Source organism: Erpetoichthys calabaricus, chromosome 3 (genome assembly GCF_900747795.2).
Source record: "Erpetoichthys calabaricus chromosome 3, fErpCal1.3, whole genome shotgun sequence".
In the NCBI taxonomy this organism is placed as follows: domain Eukaryota; kingdom Metazoa; phylum Chordata; class Cladistia; order Polypteriformes; family Polypteridae; genus Erpetoichthys; species Erpetoichthys calabaricus.
The window spans coordinates 129,042,268-129,060,808 of NC_041396.2; the positions used below are offsets into that span (position 1 = coordinate 129,042,268).

The 18,541-nt window shown below is 37.7% G+C and overlaps 1 protein-coding gene across 1 annotated transcript in view; it reads left to right on the plus strand.

The window, feature by feature from the left end:
- wdr43 (WD repeat domain 43) overlaps positions 1 to 18,541 on the plus strand; it is a 95,314-nt gene that overhangs the window by 13,203 nt on the left and 63,570 nt on the right. Inside the window, exons 4-10 of the mRNA XM_028797364.2 lie at positions 1,702 to 1,822; positions 2,077 to 2,201; positions 2,537 to 2,639; positions 11,118 to 11,182; positions 11,608 to 11,779; positions 11,933 to 12,019; positions 12,612 to 12,737. Coding sequence (XP_028653197.2) covers positions 1,702 to 1,822; positions 2,077 to 2,201; positions 2,537 to 2,639; positions 11,118 to 11,182; positions 11,608 to 11,779; positions 11,933 to 12,019; positions 12,612 to 12,737 — 799 coding nt within the window. The remainder of the gene's footprint in view (positions 1 to 1,701; positions 1,823 to 2,076; positions 2,202 to 2,536; positions 2,640 to 11,117; positions 11,183 to 11,607; positions 11,780 to 11,932; positions 12,020 to 12,611; positions 12,738 to 18,541) is intronic.

Here is an 18,541-nt window from a genome sequence, read left to right on the forward strand (position 1 = left end):
TGAGTTTATGTACAAAACAAAATTATTTATTGGTTGCTACAGTTTTGTGATAAATCCCAGGGCTGGCAACGCTACTGTTGTGAATAATTCAGAGCCCCATGAAAATAAGAAAAGAAGAATGTTAACAGCCTCTTATCGGTGTTTATTACTTAAGCTCTTCAGTAAAGTGGAACACTTTTTACAGCAAAGTTAATAATAAGGCACTTAAAGAAGTGGAGAGATGTAGAATGCAACAGAGTTCAGTGTTACAGGACAGACACGATAGCAAATTACATTGAAGCGAAGCAAAGATATTGACACACAAACACATTTATTTTCTTTATTGACTTAGTTTAACAAATGTTGTTTAGTACAAGATGTGCTCTGTTTTCTGTGGAATGATTATAATCAATACTTTGCCATGTTTTTATATAATGACAAGACGACCATTGCCAGTTCTGTAGACTTTTACTATCAACTGTAATCAACAAATTAATGTGACATGGGGGCAATTTGCTGTGGCTACTTTATTAATTCATTTTCTATGCTCTGAACGCAGTATCTGAGCCCTGGGCACATTGATAGTTGGGGAAGCACAAACACAAAGGAATGTGATATATATAGATAATTTTTTTTTTTTTAATACATTTTCTCTTCTACCCAAGCCCCTGGTGGGTATGTTTTTTTTTTTTTCCTCTCCACTACCCGGTCCCTTCAAGGATTAGCTGCTTGATGTGCACGTGCGCTGTGTAGGTAATACACATTTTTGCTTGTTTTAGTGTGGATGCCAATACTTTTGTAAACAACGTGAAAACTCTAACGTGGACAGAGATCATTTTCAGTTAAAAACACCATTTTTAAATGAAAACGCGGTAGTGCAAACCTAGCTTTAGAAATTAGTTTGAGATGATAAAAAATTGCTCCTGACAACTGAATTTATCTAATTGAAAAATTTGATCTCCAAATCAAGAATAAAACTCAAACTGGTAACATTTGAGTTGGATATGATGCTTCCAAAGCCTAAGTTCAAATTCTTGACTTCATAAATAGGGATAGACTCCAGCACCCCCACAACCCTGTTCAGGACTAAGCGGGTTAGAAAAAGACTGACTGACTTCAAAAGTGAGACAATTGTTTTTAGAAATACTGTTTTCATTGAAATGAAAAAAGCAGTTTACCATCTAGGCTTTGATCGAAATAAAATACTCTGTATGGGACTCAATTTGTTGAGTAACATCAAAGGTCAGATATGGATAAATTTGAACACTGTCTGCATAGCATTTATACATAATTTTGTACTATAGTGATCTCAGTATTTAATGTGGCTTGGTTTTACTGGTGCAGTTACTTATATTTGTGCACTTGAAAGGATTACATTTATTCTTGTAATTGGTTGCAGTTATTTCTTTTCTAGTATATTTTTAAAGATATTGTTTTATTGTTGGTTGGTCTCTGAGTTGAAAAGTAGTAATAATAATACATTTTATTTATATAGTGCCTTTCCCATGCTCAAGGCACTTACAGAATATAATAAAGAACTGCGGGTTATACAGTATATAGCATTGTACAAACCAGATAAATAAATGAAGAAGATTAAGACGGAATTCTTAGAATTCTTCTAGTATTCTTCTAGTAGCATGTGAAATATTTTAAATGAAAACTTCAATATGTTTTTGTACTTTTTTTTTCCTTTTTTTTTTTTTTTAATATATATATATTCAGCAAATGGAAAGGTGATAAGTGTGCAGTGACAAGCTTGTGTATCTGTCCAGGAGGTAAGATGCTACTGTCTGCTGGGCAGACCATCAAAATGTGGGACCTTGAGACCAAGGAGATATACCGGGTAGGTCTTTTTGTACATTTCATTGAGCTCTTTTATTGGTCTTGAAAACGTGTGAAGCTTAGCTTAAAAAAAAAAAAAGAAAAAAAAAAAGAATGTATTAGACTTTATCACTGTGCATAGTAGATTGGTCAGTACTACCTTAAATGTTCTTTAGTAACTGTAATTAGTAGGAGAAACAAAAAGAGCTTTTGTAATCCATGTTCTCATTAAAATTATGTGATTGATCAGTCTTTTTTTTTGTTTTTTTTTAAAAGAGATTTACTGGTCATGCCACAGCAGTGACCACACTCTGCTTTGCCTCAACTATGAAAACTTCTCAGAATGTCGAAGGCCTTTATTTCCTTTCAGGAGCTGTTCATGACCGTCTTCTCAGTGTTTGGTAAGCACCATATTGCATCTCAAAATCTGAATTTAACAGCCTCAAAAGACTTAATTTGAAATGTTTGTTCCTTTTCTTTGCAAATAAGACTTCTCTTTTCGCTGTATAATGAAAGTTTTTACCAAAAGGTACTTTTTACTTACGCTGTTTTGAGGATGATACTGTTCTTTTGAGCTAAATGTGTGTTTCATCTAAACGTTCTTATCCAGCTATTGTACCCATAAAATCACACTGAGTAGGAGGATTAAACAAAAGTGTACACAACTGTATTCTATTCAGTTTATTTAGATCTTTTAGAAATGTGCCTTATATTTTCCTCATCACTTCTTTGACAGGCAAGTGCGGTCAGATGGGAAAGACAAAAATGCAGTGCTATCATTATCCTTGACAGATGAACCCATCTATGCAGACTTGGCATTGTCAGAAAGCAAAGATGAAGTGAGTCAATTTACTGTAGTGTATAGAATTTTAAATGCGTATTTGCCTTGTGCAATAATTTCTTTTAAAATAAGCAACAAATATCAGTAGTTTATTTTAATGATCTAAAGACCAAGTTTAAATATTGCGGGGGATGTAATGATGGAAACGTAGAACTAATATTCGTGTGAAGGGTTGTAGTCCTTTCATACTTCATCATAATCACAATCACCAGTTTAAGGTGATGATGATATGACTTTAAAACTGACCTCAAAGTGTAAGGTATGTTCTCCAGAACTTCTGAAGTGGTCCTGTTGCCCAAAATCTCAAATCTTTTAGTTCTATTTTCCCAGAGTTTCCTTTCAGGTCAGACCTGTTCTTCTCCTTTTATCTGGCATCACCTCCAAGCACTTTGTCTTTAGCCACCCTCTGGGTCTAAACACTTCCACCCCAATCACGATGGAAATAATTTAGCCAGTATCCTCTACTTTTTGTTCCACTTTCCTGGACTATGACCCTCCATTCATCTACATTATCATGCATGTGTTTTTCTAGCTTTTCTTTTCCGCCAAGAGGTCTATCTTTTCCACCAAGAGGTCTATCTTTAGGTCTACCACAGCACATATATTTTTAACAATTTCCCCTACATAAAATTGTTTCACACGTTTGGTTGAAGGTGATACTGAAATAAACAGATATAATGGTCCCTACCATGTTAAGTGCATGTCAAATTGGCATGAGAGTTGTGTGTGAATTGTTCAGTCAGTACCCTGAAGTTATGGATGAGTGAGAGCCTGTGTAATATTTAGTAATGCTGGCAGCCCCTTAGGCAAACACTTGTTTCCATAACTCCCAGTGTATTTTTATATATTTTGAAAAAGAGTTTGCTTAGTTCTGCATCCACCAATGTCAGAAATTTTTTTGTCGCATTAAAACTAGTGTGGTGCTGATGTGTCACCCATTCCATGGCTGTGTTTGGGTCCAAGTTTTGGGTCCTTAGATGATTTGTTTGTGTAATGGGTGTGGCAACACACTGTAGTGCATGCTCCCAGCCTCCTCCTCCTTGTCATATTTATTAAAGATATCGGATCAAAGTTGACACCAGAGGCTTTTAGACTTTGCTATATTTGGTATTGGTGAAAATGTAGCTGTCTTTTCATATTGTAAAGGATTTTTTTCTGGACAGTAATAATACCCTAAACATGGCTCTTTACTCTTTATAGAGCATGTATGTCCTGGTATTGAAATAAACAATTTTAAAATGGTACAGCAACAGCATTTTAGGGGGAAGGAGAATGTAGTCTTTGAATCTTGCATCAGTGTTTACTAGTTGCAGCTTTTGTTTGTGCCGGCAGTCCCCTCGGTCCTATATGTATAACTGTAAAGGTGTGTGAAATCCCCCTCTTCAATCCGTGACCTTTGTCTGTATCCGAGCTAGACAGATGCATATACTGATGGACATTTGTAGAAGTGGTCCTTTAAATCAAAGAATAAATGTGATGCCTCTATTCATTTATCGGGACAGTATCAAAAGCAGTTAATCTTGTCATCTTTTATTCTCCTTTTACAAAATGTGTGACGGTACAAGTAAAATGATTACATCTCATTCGATCATTCGTGTGATTTTGCATCAAAGCACACACAAATCCATTTTTGAACTAACTGCCATTTTTACCCCAGTATAAAATAACTTGAGCTTGTGTGCTTTTTGAAAAAGCATTTACAGACATGACTACTGCTTTTTTTCTTTTCAACATGTGTTGATTTTGTGCTGCATCACCATTGAGTCATTTTTAAATGTAGTTTTTACTTGCATTTTTCTCATGTATTATGCCTTCCAAAGCATCTTGTTTAATAAGTTGCGCAAGAGTGCAGTACCGACATCTCTGTTCTACAGATACTGTTTTTTAAAAAAAATAAATAAATAAAAAAAGCTGGTACCGTTACATTTTCGGACCTCATTCTTGTGACATCTCTACATATATCCATATACCAGCTGTATTACTCAGAAACAAAGCCACTGCAGACAAGGTTTAATCTGGAAATATCCTCAGCGCATACCTTTTTCTTGGGCAGTTAGCTTTACTGTTACACCGCAATATACCAAGATGGACCAAAATACTGAGCCACAGAAAACTGAAAGTCCTTTGCATCATTTACTAAAATAAATTGTGCTCCAAAGACTGTTAACCTATAACCCCAAAGACTTTTGCACTTTTTCCTTTAAGTGGCCACTGTGAACTGTGGATTTTAAACACAGCCAATCAATTGTACTTTGATATCACTCACCTTAAAAAAAATAAAAAAGTAGAATCTTTTACTCTTTTAAAGTATTTTCTTTAGTTTTTGCATGTTAAAACACTTTTCAAGTACAATTCCCTATCTAATCTTCTCAACTACAGTAATAAGAGTAATTTCTTACTTGACATCACTGCCACAGAGCCATGATTAATAGACAGCTTAGGTTTTTCCCATTACCAAAATGTCCATAACATATAGCCTGATGATGACATAGCTATGAGGATGATAAAAAAAAGTTTCAAAACAAATCAACTCCCACCCCTCAGGGAGAGCTAGGCCAGCAGAGTAAAACTTAGGTGCTAGGAAAAATAAGTAACAAGATAAATAAAGATAAATGGTGACAAAAGGGGAGAGAACCTGCTTCAATTTAAATGCTTATTCTAAAATGTTATTGATTAGATCCTGCCAGGTTTTGGAACAGTTTTGTACAGATCCTCTAAGTGCGAATTTGATTTTTTACATTTTCAATTGTTATATAACATCGGTTACCCACTGACTTAGAATAGGAGAGTTAGAATTCTTCCAGTTGAGCAAGATATGCCTACATGCCAATAGTGTAGTAAAGGCAATTACAGTTTGTTTGTCCTTCTCTACTTTAAGTACACCAGACCCAGCTGTTAGTGAATTAGGAGAGATTGTGACACCAAGGCTGCCTGAAAGGCATTTAAAGATTTTGGTCCAGAATGATGTTAATTTGGTGCAGGTCCAAAATGTGACCCAGTGAGACCAGAGCTTGATTGCAGCGTTGGATCAGGTTGGATCTTGCCCTGGAAACATTTTGGACAATTTTATACGGACAGATGTGCTCGATTTATATAATTTTGAGTTGAATAATTGTATGCTTTTCGCATATGGGGCTCAAGTGAATTCTGTGCATTGCTTCTTTCCACTCCTTTTCTGAGATGTTGAGTGAGAGATCATTTTCCCACTATACTCTTGGATCTTTGAAAGGTAGGGACTGTAAAATGGTTTTATATATTACGGAAATGCTGTCTGAATCCTCAGGACTGATCAGTATTTTGTCTGGCATAGACATAGGTGGGAGGTGAGGAAAATTGAGCAGGTTCTGTTTTAACAAAGCTTCTAATTTGACAGTAGTGAAAGAAATGTGTTGCTGGAAAGTTAAATTTGGAGTGTAATTGTTCATAGGATGCAAAGACGTCTATGTACAGATCTGTAAGTGATTTAATCCCAAATGTTTTCCAGACATTAAAAACTGCATACGTTTGAGAGGGTGGAAAAAGGTGGTTCTTGTGCAGAGGTGTCATAGATAAAAGCTTCTCTATCTTAAAATACTTCCAGCATTGGTTCCATATTCTGAGTGAGTGGAGCACAATTGGGTTGTTAGTATGTTGGCAATAACTTGTGTTTATTTGGGTGCAAAGCAAGGAATATAAAGAAGTACTGCAGGATTTTATATTCTATGAAATCAAAACCAAGCCTGTGTATGTTCATCTATTTGTGTCCATGTCCAGGTTTTAATAGCTTGTATATTTGCTGCCCAGTAATAAAATTGAAAGTTAGGTAAAGCCATGCTGCCTTCTGCCTTAGGTCTTTGTAGGGTCACCATTTGGATACATGGATGTTTTGAATTCCAAATAAATGAGGTTATGGTCAAATCTAATGTCTTAAAAAATGATCTACTGATGTGTATTGGAATGTTTTGAAATAAAAAGAGAAGCTTAGGAAGGATATTCATCTTAATGTTAATTCTTCCAGCTAAAGTGAGATGAAGGGTTGACCATCTGTGCAAATCTTGCTTCATTTTTTCCATACAGATGGCAAAATTCTGTTGATTAAAGAGCTTTGTTGTGATGTTTACTCCTAGGTATTTGAAGTGACCTGCATTAATAAAAGGGAAGGTGTCCAATCTAATATTGTATGCTTGAGAATTCAGTGGGAAGGGCACACTTTTATTCAAATTGATTCTGAGACCAGAAATCTTTTGAAACTAGGGGGCTCCGCCCCCTGCTCGCTTCACTCGCCAACCCCTGGTGTTGGGAATGACAAAGAGCGTGATGTATGAATGAGATATAGAATAGTGTGAAGGTGTAGATGATGCAAATAGAAAGCAAACAATAAAGTGTGTGGCACAGTGTAAAGGTTTATTGGAAAATTTCTTTGTACACGCCGTTTAAGTGTAAAAGGTAATTCCAGGTCAGAACTTGTAATGTCAATGAAGATGGTTATTGTTGTGATGAGAGTCAAGTTTGTCAGAGCTTAGAAAGAGTTGTGTCTCTCCAGGAAGTAATGCAATGACTTGGGTATTTATGTTTTCCACATTAATATTTTTTGGACATAATATAGTGCGTTGTGTTAAAAGGGGCATTTGGTCTAATGAGATTGCTGTTCCAAATCTGTCTGTAACTAAGTCGTCGCAGATAAAGGCTTGAGGAATTGTAATAATATGTGGGTGAAGTCCATCTGTATTGGTGAGTGTACCATCTCCCAGTTGTAATAAGCAATTGTTATGATCTGGTTCTGGACATCGTATCTTTTTTACTAACTGTATCTTTTGAAAGTAATGCCAATTGTCTGCGTATTTTAAGGTGCACTGAACAATAGCTGAGCGCATGGCATGTGGAAGAATAGCTAAGCACTGTCTAAAATCTCCTCCTAATAAAAGTACCTTTCCTCCATAGCGAATATTATTATTCATAAACGTTTGTAGAAGTTTATGAATGGTGTTGAGTAAGTGACTGGATGCTATTGTACATTCATCAATAATTAACATTTTTGCAAAACGGATGTCACGTGCAGTGCCACCGTTAATGTTCATAGTGGATACCGATTTGTAGGATCTAATGCAGTTGATAAAGATTTCACTTTCAGGTACATCGTTAGTTAGAAGCTTCTGTAGATATTCAGGATATGAATGTAAAGGAGGCAGTCTAATTTGACCCTTTTGACAACAACGTGTAAATGTATTACTTGTATTGCCAGTTGTTTCTTCAGGGAAGTGAACTGAATGACAATGATTGCAAATGACATTCATTAATCCGAATGAATTTTCCTGGTGTATGTTTTGCTTGTTCCATTTGAGAGGCGCGTTGTTGCATGTGTAGTATTTGGGACGTGTTGTTTTGGAGCTGTAATCGATTTGCCTGTGCTGTGTGAGAAGCCCGTTGTAGCCTTCCTTGCCGTTAACGTATGTCTGAGACGGGAGATGTTTCGTTTTGAATCCGTGCCTGTTGCGATGCAGCACTTTGATTGATAGATTGCGTCATGTGGATCTAGGATGTAGATTTGTGCATATTTGCGTTGTTGATTTGTTTCAGGGTGCACTGTTCCAATGCGATGCAGTATTTGTGCACATATGCGAAAGCAGTATGGGCCATTGCCTTTTGGTGGCCTGATATTTACTCCGGTAGATGCAAAAGCAAATGAACTATTTTTGGATCTAATGCAGTTCATAAAGTTTTTACTTTTAGGTACATCGTTAGTTAGAAGCTTTAGTTGAGCTTTGCGTTTTTGGAGCCGAGACATTTTTTCTTCTAGAAATATGGATAAGTAATAAGGAGTATTGCACTCACTGTTAATATGGAGCCTTTTCTGCGGTTGAACGGTTAATAGTGCCTTATTGTAATGAGATCCACCTATGCTGTATAGTGTGAATTGTGTTTGGTCCCGTTATCCGAGCGGTATCGTTTTGTACCTGTGATCGTGAATTCATGACTTGTTTGTTCTTGAGCGTGAGAAATATGGATAAGTAACAAGGAGGATCGCACTCACTGTTAATATGGCGCCTTTTCTGCGGTTGAACGGTTAATAGTGCCTCATTGTAATGAGATCTACCTATGCTGCATATTGTGAACGTGTTGAGATGACGTATGTTTAATACGGACGGTTCATTTAGAAATGGGGCTTTGTGTGTCATTTGTTATTTATGTTACTGTGGTCGTGTGTCTGAATCGTCGTTTTTGTGTACGTTTCGTGTGCTATGTCCGTAGTCTGTCCCGTTTCGTGTCCAGTGGGCTTTGTGTGGTGCTCGCGGCTTCTTTTTTTTTTGTGTGCTTGTGGCTTGTTGAATCCTCCTCTTTGTGTGCGCCCCGTTTCGTGTGCAATGGGATTAAATCCTCCTCTTTGTGTGTGTCCCGTCCGTTGCTTGTGGGGGGGGGGGGGGGGGGGGGGGGGGTTTGCGTGCTCTTTTTTTTTTGTGTGCCAGGGGCTTGTTGAATCGTCCTCTTTGTGTGTGTCCCGTCCGTTGGGGGGGGGGGTGTTTTGCTCGTGCGGCGCTGTGTGCGTCGCCTGCGTTTGACTCCTTTTTTCTGTGCTCACTCCTTTTTTCTGTGGTCTTGGCCGCCTCTCGCGGCGCCTCATTTCTTGGGGCGCCTGCGCAGTACGTCTTTTTGCGGCAAAGGCCCATGGCCGGATGTCCCTGCGTCCATCCGGTTTAGCATTCTCGGTTAGTAATATGGATTCTGTTAGTGCTGTTGGGACTGCAGGCACAGTATTTTGTGGATCTGATATGTACAGTACCATATAATCTGCATATAGAGAAACATTCTGTTCCAGTCCTTCTCTGATAATCCAATTTATCGCATAAGAATTTCGACAGCGAATTGCCAGTGGCGATCGCAAAAAGCAGTGGTGACAAGGGGCATCCTTGTCTGGTACCACGTTCTAGTTTAAAGTAGTCTGAATTAATGTTGTTAACACAAACTGAAGCTTCTGGATTGGTATACAATAGTTTGATCCTTGCACAAATGTTCGGGCCAAACCAAAAATCTCTCCAATATAGTGAAAAGGTAGTTCCATTCAACCATATCAAATGCTTTTTCTGTATCCAACGATATCATCATCTCCGGGGTGTTTGACTTTATGGGTGAATATATCTATCTATCTATCTATCTATCTATCTCTCTATCTCTATCTATCTCTATCTCTATCTCTATCTATCTATCTATCTATCTATATCTCTCTCTCTCTCTCTCTCTCTCTCTCTCTATCTATCTATCTATCTATCTATCTATCTATCTATCTATCTATCTATCTATCTATCTATCTATCTATCTATCTATCTATCTATCTATCTATCTATCTATCTATCTATCTATCTATCTATCTATCTATCTATCTATCTATCTATCTATCTATCTATCTATCTATCTATCTATCTATCTATCTATCTATCTATCTATCACATTAAATGGGCATCGAAGATTGGAAGCTAAGTGTCTGCCTTTAATAAATCCAGTTTGGTCTTGTAATATTACTGAAGGGAGCACTTTCTCCATCCCTCTAGCTAGTACTTTGCAGAGTATTTAACATCATTATTCAGAAGTGAAATTGGTCTTTATGATGCACATTGTAATAAGTCCTTATTTTGTTTAGGAAAGATGGTAATTAATGCTTGGTGAAAAGTTTGAGGTAGAATTTTATTTTCTCTGGCTTCTGTAAATGTTGCTTATAGAAGGGGAGCAAGCCGATTTGAAAATGTCTTATAAAATTCTGCAGGGTAGCCATCAGTGATTTCCCACTCTGAAGTGAGTTTATAGTAATTCTGATAGTGCCAGAGGTTTATCCAATTCCTCTGCATTAAAGAGTATCTATTTGTGGTATCTGTAATGCATCCAAAATTTGCATTAGATTGTGTCTTGTCTTCTTTAAACTCCATAGAATATAAGGATTTGATTATTGATCTTTAGCCAGAGGAACTTTGCAACTCGAAAGGGTACCAAATACTGACTTGTGCAGTAGTACTGGGTGACCATTATCACTTATGTGAGTGAATGACGGAAATAATTGAAGGAGATTATTGGGAGGGGGGGCTGCCTGCTTGGTCTGAATCTCAGTGAAAAATTGTTAATGGGTTTCTGTATTAGTTTTGTATTGTCAAACTGCATGCTCAGGCACAAGGATTCTTATAGGCACCTTTGAAAAATACAGATCCATACAGTAATTGTAACTTTTAATCCAGAAGTGTTTTTACGTTGATATTGTACAAGGTGCTGTATAAGCAATTTGGTCTAGAGAAACTGGGATTTACTCTCTGTGCCAAGATGTTTATTTTTTTTAATGCACTCCATTTTAGCAGATCATATAAGCAAAACATTTCCTGTAAAATAATTCTGATACTCAACTACAGGAGAAAAAAAATTAAATTCATAAAAGATTTGATGGGCACTTGTCATTTTAAGTGGAACCCCTTTTTTGTGGTGGGGTAAAAAAATAGTTACATTCTACATTTTGTTTTAGGCAGTTAAACTGGCAGTTGTCTGTAAGAATGGCCAGATGCATCTTTTTGAACATGTCCTGAATGGGTAAGTGCTAGCTAGATTTCTAATAATTCTTTTAGTTCTTGCTGACTGGTTTGGAGAGAAGGTACTTGATTTGACCTATCACTATGATGATTTAGTGTTCAGTTTGTTAGCTACTATCTCTCACTGCCTACAGCAATAAAAGGCAAATGATGTTTACAATTATACTTTAGTTCATTTCTGGACAGATCTGTTAATTTTTGACTCTGATACATGGTTCCCTTTCCTTACATATTATCATGCATTTATTTACTTATTCAGGGTTTGACTAATTTCTACCTTAATATTAAATGTATACTTAGGTTTTCAGACTTGTAGTTACAGACTTTTAATTCTTGTGACTAATGAGTTATAATGTAATCATATTTTTGTGTAAAATTAGATACTGGTGTGCATGATATTTTTCACATCTCCCATCTTTATCTTAGCCACTACAAGAAACCCCTGGTTCCTTCCTGCACAGTACAGGTGGCCTCTTCTTGTTCGGGGACTGATGGAGTGCCAAGACCAGTTCCTATATTTGCTGCAGCCATCATGCTTGACAGACAGAGTTTACTTCTTGCTTATGGAAGTGTTTTGCATCCTGTTTTGGAACGCACAGTGAGTAAAATACATATTAAATTCAAAATATATTCTTTAATGTTATTAAATGAGGAATTTTCAGTGGTGAATTATGTTAATTTTTGGGGAAGTGGTTTTATTTGCAAGTTAAGTAAGCAGTCAGCACTAAAGGCACTAATTTTTGTTTTTCAGATTTGGAATACTGGTGACAGCCATATGTGCTTGTTGAGAGATCTACAAAGTACATTAACACTCAGTGTTGAAACTTCACTTACCAAGGTAATATTCTTTTGGGAAAGGTTACTTAGTTTCTTGTGATTATACTGTGACTAATTGGTTTTCCACCTGGTGTGTAGCCACACCTCAACTGACATATCTCTGCTCTGAAGCTTTTTGGAGAGTGGATAAATCGGTTATTAGACCAAATGTTAGGTCATTACCTATACCAGTTTGATTAGTGACATATAAGCCCAGGTGACTTGTCAATGAAAAGTTGTTCTCTGTCAAATCAGAAACCTCATTTTCTTACTCATTTATATTATAAAAGTGAATATGTTCCCTCTGTATGTATAGTTCACAAATCTAAAGTTTAGATTTTTAATTGTTATCATTATGTAAATTTTCTTTCATAAGTTTGTGTTTGGAGCAGCAAATATTTAATGTGTAAAATATTCATGTTAATTTTTACAGGTAACAATGAAAACTAGATTATGTTGAAGGCTTTATTAGAAATGCTTCAATGTATGTCTCCACCAACCTCCCTTTTCAAAGTGTCTCATCACGTTGGCTTGCAACTTCAATAGGTCTTAAGGTTGATAAACATTGATATGACATTTGATATAACATTAATCTTTATCAACTTTCCTGCCAGGTAAAAACTCCCCTTATAAAATCAGATGCCAAAGTTCTTCTCCCAGGGTTTCCTGGTCACAGCGTACCCATCTTGTCTGGCCCTGGAGAAGCAGAGAAAAGAAAAAATATTTCTGATACCAAAGAAGTAAGGCAGATTTATTTATTTTTACATCAATATAATATTTACATTATTTTTATCTTCTAAATATTTTGAATGTTTATTGGCTTTATTGCTCTTCACATGGTTGTGCTTGCTGCTTTAAAAGATTTCAGTCTTTTAGGTTTTGTTTCTGAGCGTTGGATTATAAACTGCCAGGACTGGCTATGTATTTTTTAAAATTTATAGGAACTGTTTAACTTTAGAACACAAGTTTTTGTGTGAAATGTGTATGTATGTGTATGTGTGTGTGTGTGTGTGTATGTACACTGCTCAAAAAAATTAAAGGAACACTTCAAAACAACATCAGATCTCAATGGGGGAAAAAATCATGCTGGATATCTATACTGATATGGACTGGGTAATGTGTTATTAACGAAAGGATGCCACATTGTTTGATGGAAATGAAAATTATCAACCTACAGAGGGCTGAATTCAAAGACACCCCAAAATTCAAAGTGAAAAAAAAAATGTGGCAGGCTAGTCCATTTTTCTGAAACTCAAAATTGTACTCGGTAATTTGTATGGTCCCCACATGCTTGTATGCTGACAACGTCATGGCATGCTCCTAATGAGACGACATATAGTGTCCTGGGCTATGTCCTCCCAGATCTGGACCAGGGCATCACTGAGCTCCTGCATAGTCTGAGGTGCAACCTGTCGGCGTTGGATGGACCAAAACATAATGTCCCAGATGTGTTCTGTTGGATTTAGGTCAGTCAAGTGTGGGGCCAATAAATGGTATCAATTCCTTCCATCTTCGTCCAGGAACTGCCTGTATACATTCTCCACATGAGGCCGGGCATTGTCATGCACCAGGAGGAACCCAGGACCCACTGCACCAGCATAGGGTCTGACAATGGGTCCAAGGATTACATCCCAATACCAAATGGCAGTCAAAGTGCCGTTGTCTATCCTGTAGAGGTCTGTGCTTTCCTCCATGGATATGCCTCCCCAGACCATCACTGACCCACCACCAAACCGGTCATGCTGATCAGTGTTACAAGAAGCATAACGTTCTCCACAGACCCTTTCATGCCTGTCACATGTTCTCAGGGTGAACCTGCTCTCATCTGTGAAAAGCACAGGGTGCCAGTGGTGGACCTGCCAATTCTGGTATACTATGGCAAATGTGAATCGAGCTTCACGTTGCTGCGCAGTGAGCACAGGGCCCACTAGAGGACATTGGGACATCAGGCCACCCTCATGGAGTCTGTTTCTGATTGTTTGGTCAGAAACATTCATACCAGTGGCCTGCTGGAGGTAATTTTGTAGGGATCTAGTGGTGCTCATCCTGTTCCTCCTTGCCCAAAGGAGCAGATACCGGTCCTGCTGATGGGTTAAGGACCTTTGATGGCCCTGTCCAGCTCTCCTAGAGTAACTGCCTGTCTCCTGGAATCTCCTCCATGCCCTTGAGACTGTGCTGGGAGTCACAGTAAATCTTCTGGCAATGGCACGTATTGACGCCATCCTGGAGAAGTTGGACCACCTTTGCAACCTCTGTAGGGTGCAGGTATTACATCATGTGACCAGTAGTGACACTGACCTTAGCCAAATGCAAAACTAGTGAAATAACAGTCAGAAAAGATGAGGAGGGAAAAATGTCAGTGACCTCCATGTGTTAAACCATTCCTGTTTTGGGAGTTGTCTCATTGTTGCCCCTCTAGTGCACCTGTTGTTAATTCCATTAATACCAAAGCAGGTGAAACTGATTAACATCCCCCTCTGTTATTTAACTGACCAGATCAATATCCCAGAAGATTCATTGACTCCGATTTAAAAAGTGTTCCATTAATTTTTTGAGCAGTATTTATATAATGTGTGTGTGTGTGTGTGTGTGCGCGTGCGCATATGACATGCACTTTAAAGAGGGATCATTGAGAAAACTTGAAACATGTTAAATACAGCTCACAATGACTTAAATATTGAAGAAGCTGGCCAGTTTAAAAAGACCCAGGTTTGGATTTGACCTGCAGACCTTCAGTTTAACATGCCTGTTATCTTTTGATTTTTAGTGATTTCTGTATTTTACAGCTGCGTCATTTTTAGCCATGTTAAGGCTCCCCTGGATGTTTACTGGAGCCATTTAATGGGTCACCAGGTAAACACTGGATGCACAACCCTTATTCATTATTGGTTCAGTCTACTTTTAGTACTCAAGACAACAGACTACCTTTCCTTCCTGCATTCATACAGTGACAATGAGTGAGAGGCAGTCGTGCAAAGGATATATGTGACACTAGTCCTGCTTTAGGAAAACTGCATATGGTCTGGTCTTAGGGTGCATCTGTAGCTGTGATGTGTGTGTGACTGTGGCTGTTTGGTCTTCCACAACCTTATTTCTGATGGGTCTTGAAGAGAGCTGCCGGTACCTTCCTGTTCTTCTTCCCATTGTAACCAGCTCCAATGCACTATGGACATTCCCATCCAAATCATTCCTCAGTTTGACAGAAAGATAGTTCTGCTTCACAAAGGCCTACTATATGACACTGTAGAAGTTCTGTAAATGTCACAAGTGGTACATTATAATGTTTACTAGGCAGGATGACTTCACAAAGTATTGTAGAGCATAGTGCTGGGCGGTATGACCAAAATTCTATATCACAGTATTTTTCAAAATTATACCGGTTTCACAGTATTGGACGATATTTTTTTTACCCATGCGTGAGTGGATGTTAAACACATTTTCCACTGCAATTACTGGCTAAGAATAGCGTATTCCACTGTCATGAGAATTGTACATTGTACAAAAAATTTTTTAATGTGCACACAAGTGTTAATACAGGTTTGCATGGCCCCATAAACTGATAGTCTTCAAGGGGGTGGCACTAATGAAGAGAAGGAATCACATTGCATGATAGATGCAGTCAAAATATAGAGCCTTTTTATTGAACAATGTTTGCAAACAACTTAAACTAAAATTTTGACAACATATTTTCAACCATCCAAAGAGGCATTTAGACTTAGTAAAATATCCAGAGTTGCTTGTCAAATGTTGTATTGCACTGAACATGTCTTAGAAAAGTAATAAATAGTAAATATTTTTTGTAAACCAACTACACTTTTTGTTAATGTTAACAATCTCTGTCCACTGACATGTTAAAGTGACTTTTTAAGCAAGTTTAGCATCATTAAACTGCATAATATTTATACTAATAAATAACATAAATAATAGTGCAACTACCAGTAATACTATTACTTCCAAGACTTCAAGGCCAGGTGCATTACACAGTATTCACCAAATAAAAATAAAACAAGTGCAACTTGGTGATGACATCTATACCAACTGAACCATCATTACGGCAAACTGCATTAGAACATTAGAACACTGTAGACGAGAACAGGCCATTCAGCCCAACAAAGCTCGCCAGTACTATCCACTTATTTCTTCCAAGAAAACATCAAGTCAGGTTTTGAAAGACCCTAACGTCTTACTGTCTACCACACTACTTGGTAGCTTATTCCAAGTTTCTATCGTTCTTTGTGTAAAGAAAAACTTCCTAATGTTTGTGCGAAATTTACCCTTAACAAGTTTCCAACTGTGTCCCCGTGTTCTTGATGAACTCATTTTAAAATAACAGTCTCGATCCACTGCACTAATTCCCTTCATAATTTTAAACACTTCAATCATGTCACATCTTAATCTTCTTTTGCTTAAACTGTAAAGGCTCAGCTCTTTTAATCTTTCCTCATAATTCAACCCCTGTAGCCCTGGAATCAGCCTAGTCACTCTTCTCTGGACCTTTTCTAGCGCTGCTATGTCCTTTTTGTAGCCTGGAGACCAAAACTGCACACAGTACTCAAGATGAGGCCTCACCAGTGCATTATAAAGGTTGAGCATAACCTCCTTGGACTTGTACTCCACACATCGTGCTATATCTCCTAACATTCTGTTAGCCCTCTTAATGGCTTCTGCACACTGTCGGGAAGTCAATAGCTTAGAGTCCACTATGACTCCTAAATCCTTCTCATAAGGTGTACTCTCGATTTTTCCGACCACCCATTGTGTATTCAAACCTAACATTTTTACTTCCAATGTGTAATACTTCCCCGTGACCCTGTGTTCGGATTCAGCGGGTTGGAAAATGGATGGATGGATGTGTAATACTTTACATTTTCTGACATTAAATTTCATCTGCCACAAATCTGCCCAAGCCTGTATGCTATCCAAGTCCTTCTGTAATGATATAACGGATTCCAAATTATCTGCTAATCCACCTATCTTGGTATCATCTGAAAACTTAACCAGCTTGTTACTTATATTCCTATCTAAATCATTTATATATATTAAAAATAGCAGCGGCCCTAGCACTGACCCCTGTGGAACACCACTCTTAACATCGGCCAGTTCTGATGAGGTTCCTCGCACCATCACCCTCTGCTTCCTTTGTCTGAGCCAATTCTACACCCATCTACAAACATCATCCTGAACTCCCACCTCTTTTAATTTGATGCCCAACCTCTCATGTGGCACCTTATCAAATGCTTTCTGAAAGTCCAGATAAATAATATCATAAGCTCCTTTTTGATTGTATCCTTTTGTTGCCTCCTCATAGAATTCCAGCATTTTAGTAAAACACGACCTCCCTCTTCTGAACCCAACGCTTACTGCTTAGAATAACTCCTGTCCTTGCCAAGTGTTGCTCGATCTTATCCTTAATAATTCCTTCCATTAATTTTCCTGTGATGCATGTTAAGCTTACTGGCCTATAGTTGCTTGGATCTGCCCTGTCACCCTTTTTATATAATGGGATGATATTTGCCATTTTCCAGTCCTTCGGAATCTCTCCAGTGCGCAGTGACTTCCTAAAAATATGCGTCAAGGGTTTATATATGTACTCGCTAGCCTCCTTAAGAACACGAGGATAAATATTATCTGGTCCTGGTGATTTGTTCGATTTCAGCTTATTTAATCTGAGCAGTACTTTTCCCTCTACAATTTCCAAATCCCTCAGTACCTCCTTAGTAGTCGCGTTTACCTCTGGGAGGTTATCCACTTGCTCACTTGTAAACACCTCAGAAAAATGTAAGTTTAAGGCATCCGCTATTTCACTGTGTGTATCTTTAAATTCCCCTTTGCTATTCCGGATGCACTGGACCTCCTCTTTGACTGACTGTTCTTTTACTACTAAAATACTGAAAGAATCTCTTAGGGTCTTTTTTCACCTTATCAGCTATATTCCACTCCAACTGTCTTTTAGCCTTCCTGATGTCCTCCTTAATGGTTGCCCTCATGTTCTCATACGCTCTACAATTCACTTTGCAGTCATTAGTCTTATATGCCTTATAAAGCAGTTTTTTCCTTTGCAACTTCTTTTTTAAATCTTTATTAATCCATTTAATTATTAATTATTAATCCGTCCAATTAATATGGACCTTGCTTCAAGCTAAGCTATATACATAAATAATAAGACTGCAACTTGCATTTATAATGCTGTTTGTGGTATAGCCGTACAAAATCGTATTAGGGCCACGGTGAAGAAAAAGCAATACGGACACAATGAAGAAAAAAAATATATATATGTCGAGATTAAAGTCGACATTTCCACTTTATTCTCGTAGTTTATTTTGTCATTAAAGTAGAATGACGTAAACTAAACTTCATCCTACTATCAATGTTTAATTCACTAGATTTTCTCAAACCCCGTCAAGTTATGTAGTACATTAAATGCTTTGTGTTAAGTGTTCCCCGACCCAGTTGTTAATCGCTACGCTCTTCTTAAACTGACTTCCTCTTGCACTAAGAGGCAGCGATTGCCGCACAGAATACATTCACTTCATGATATTCAGTG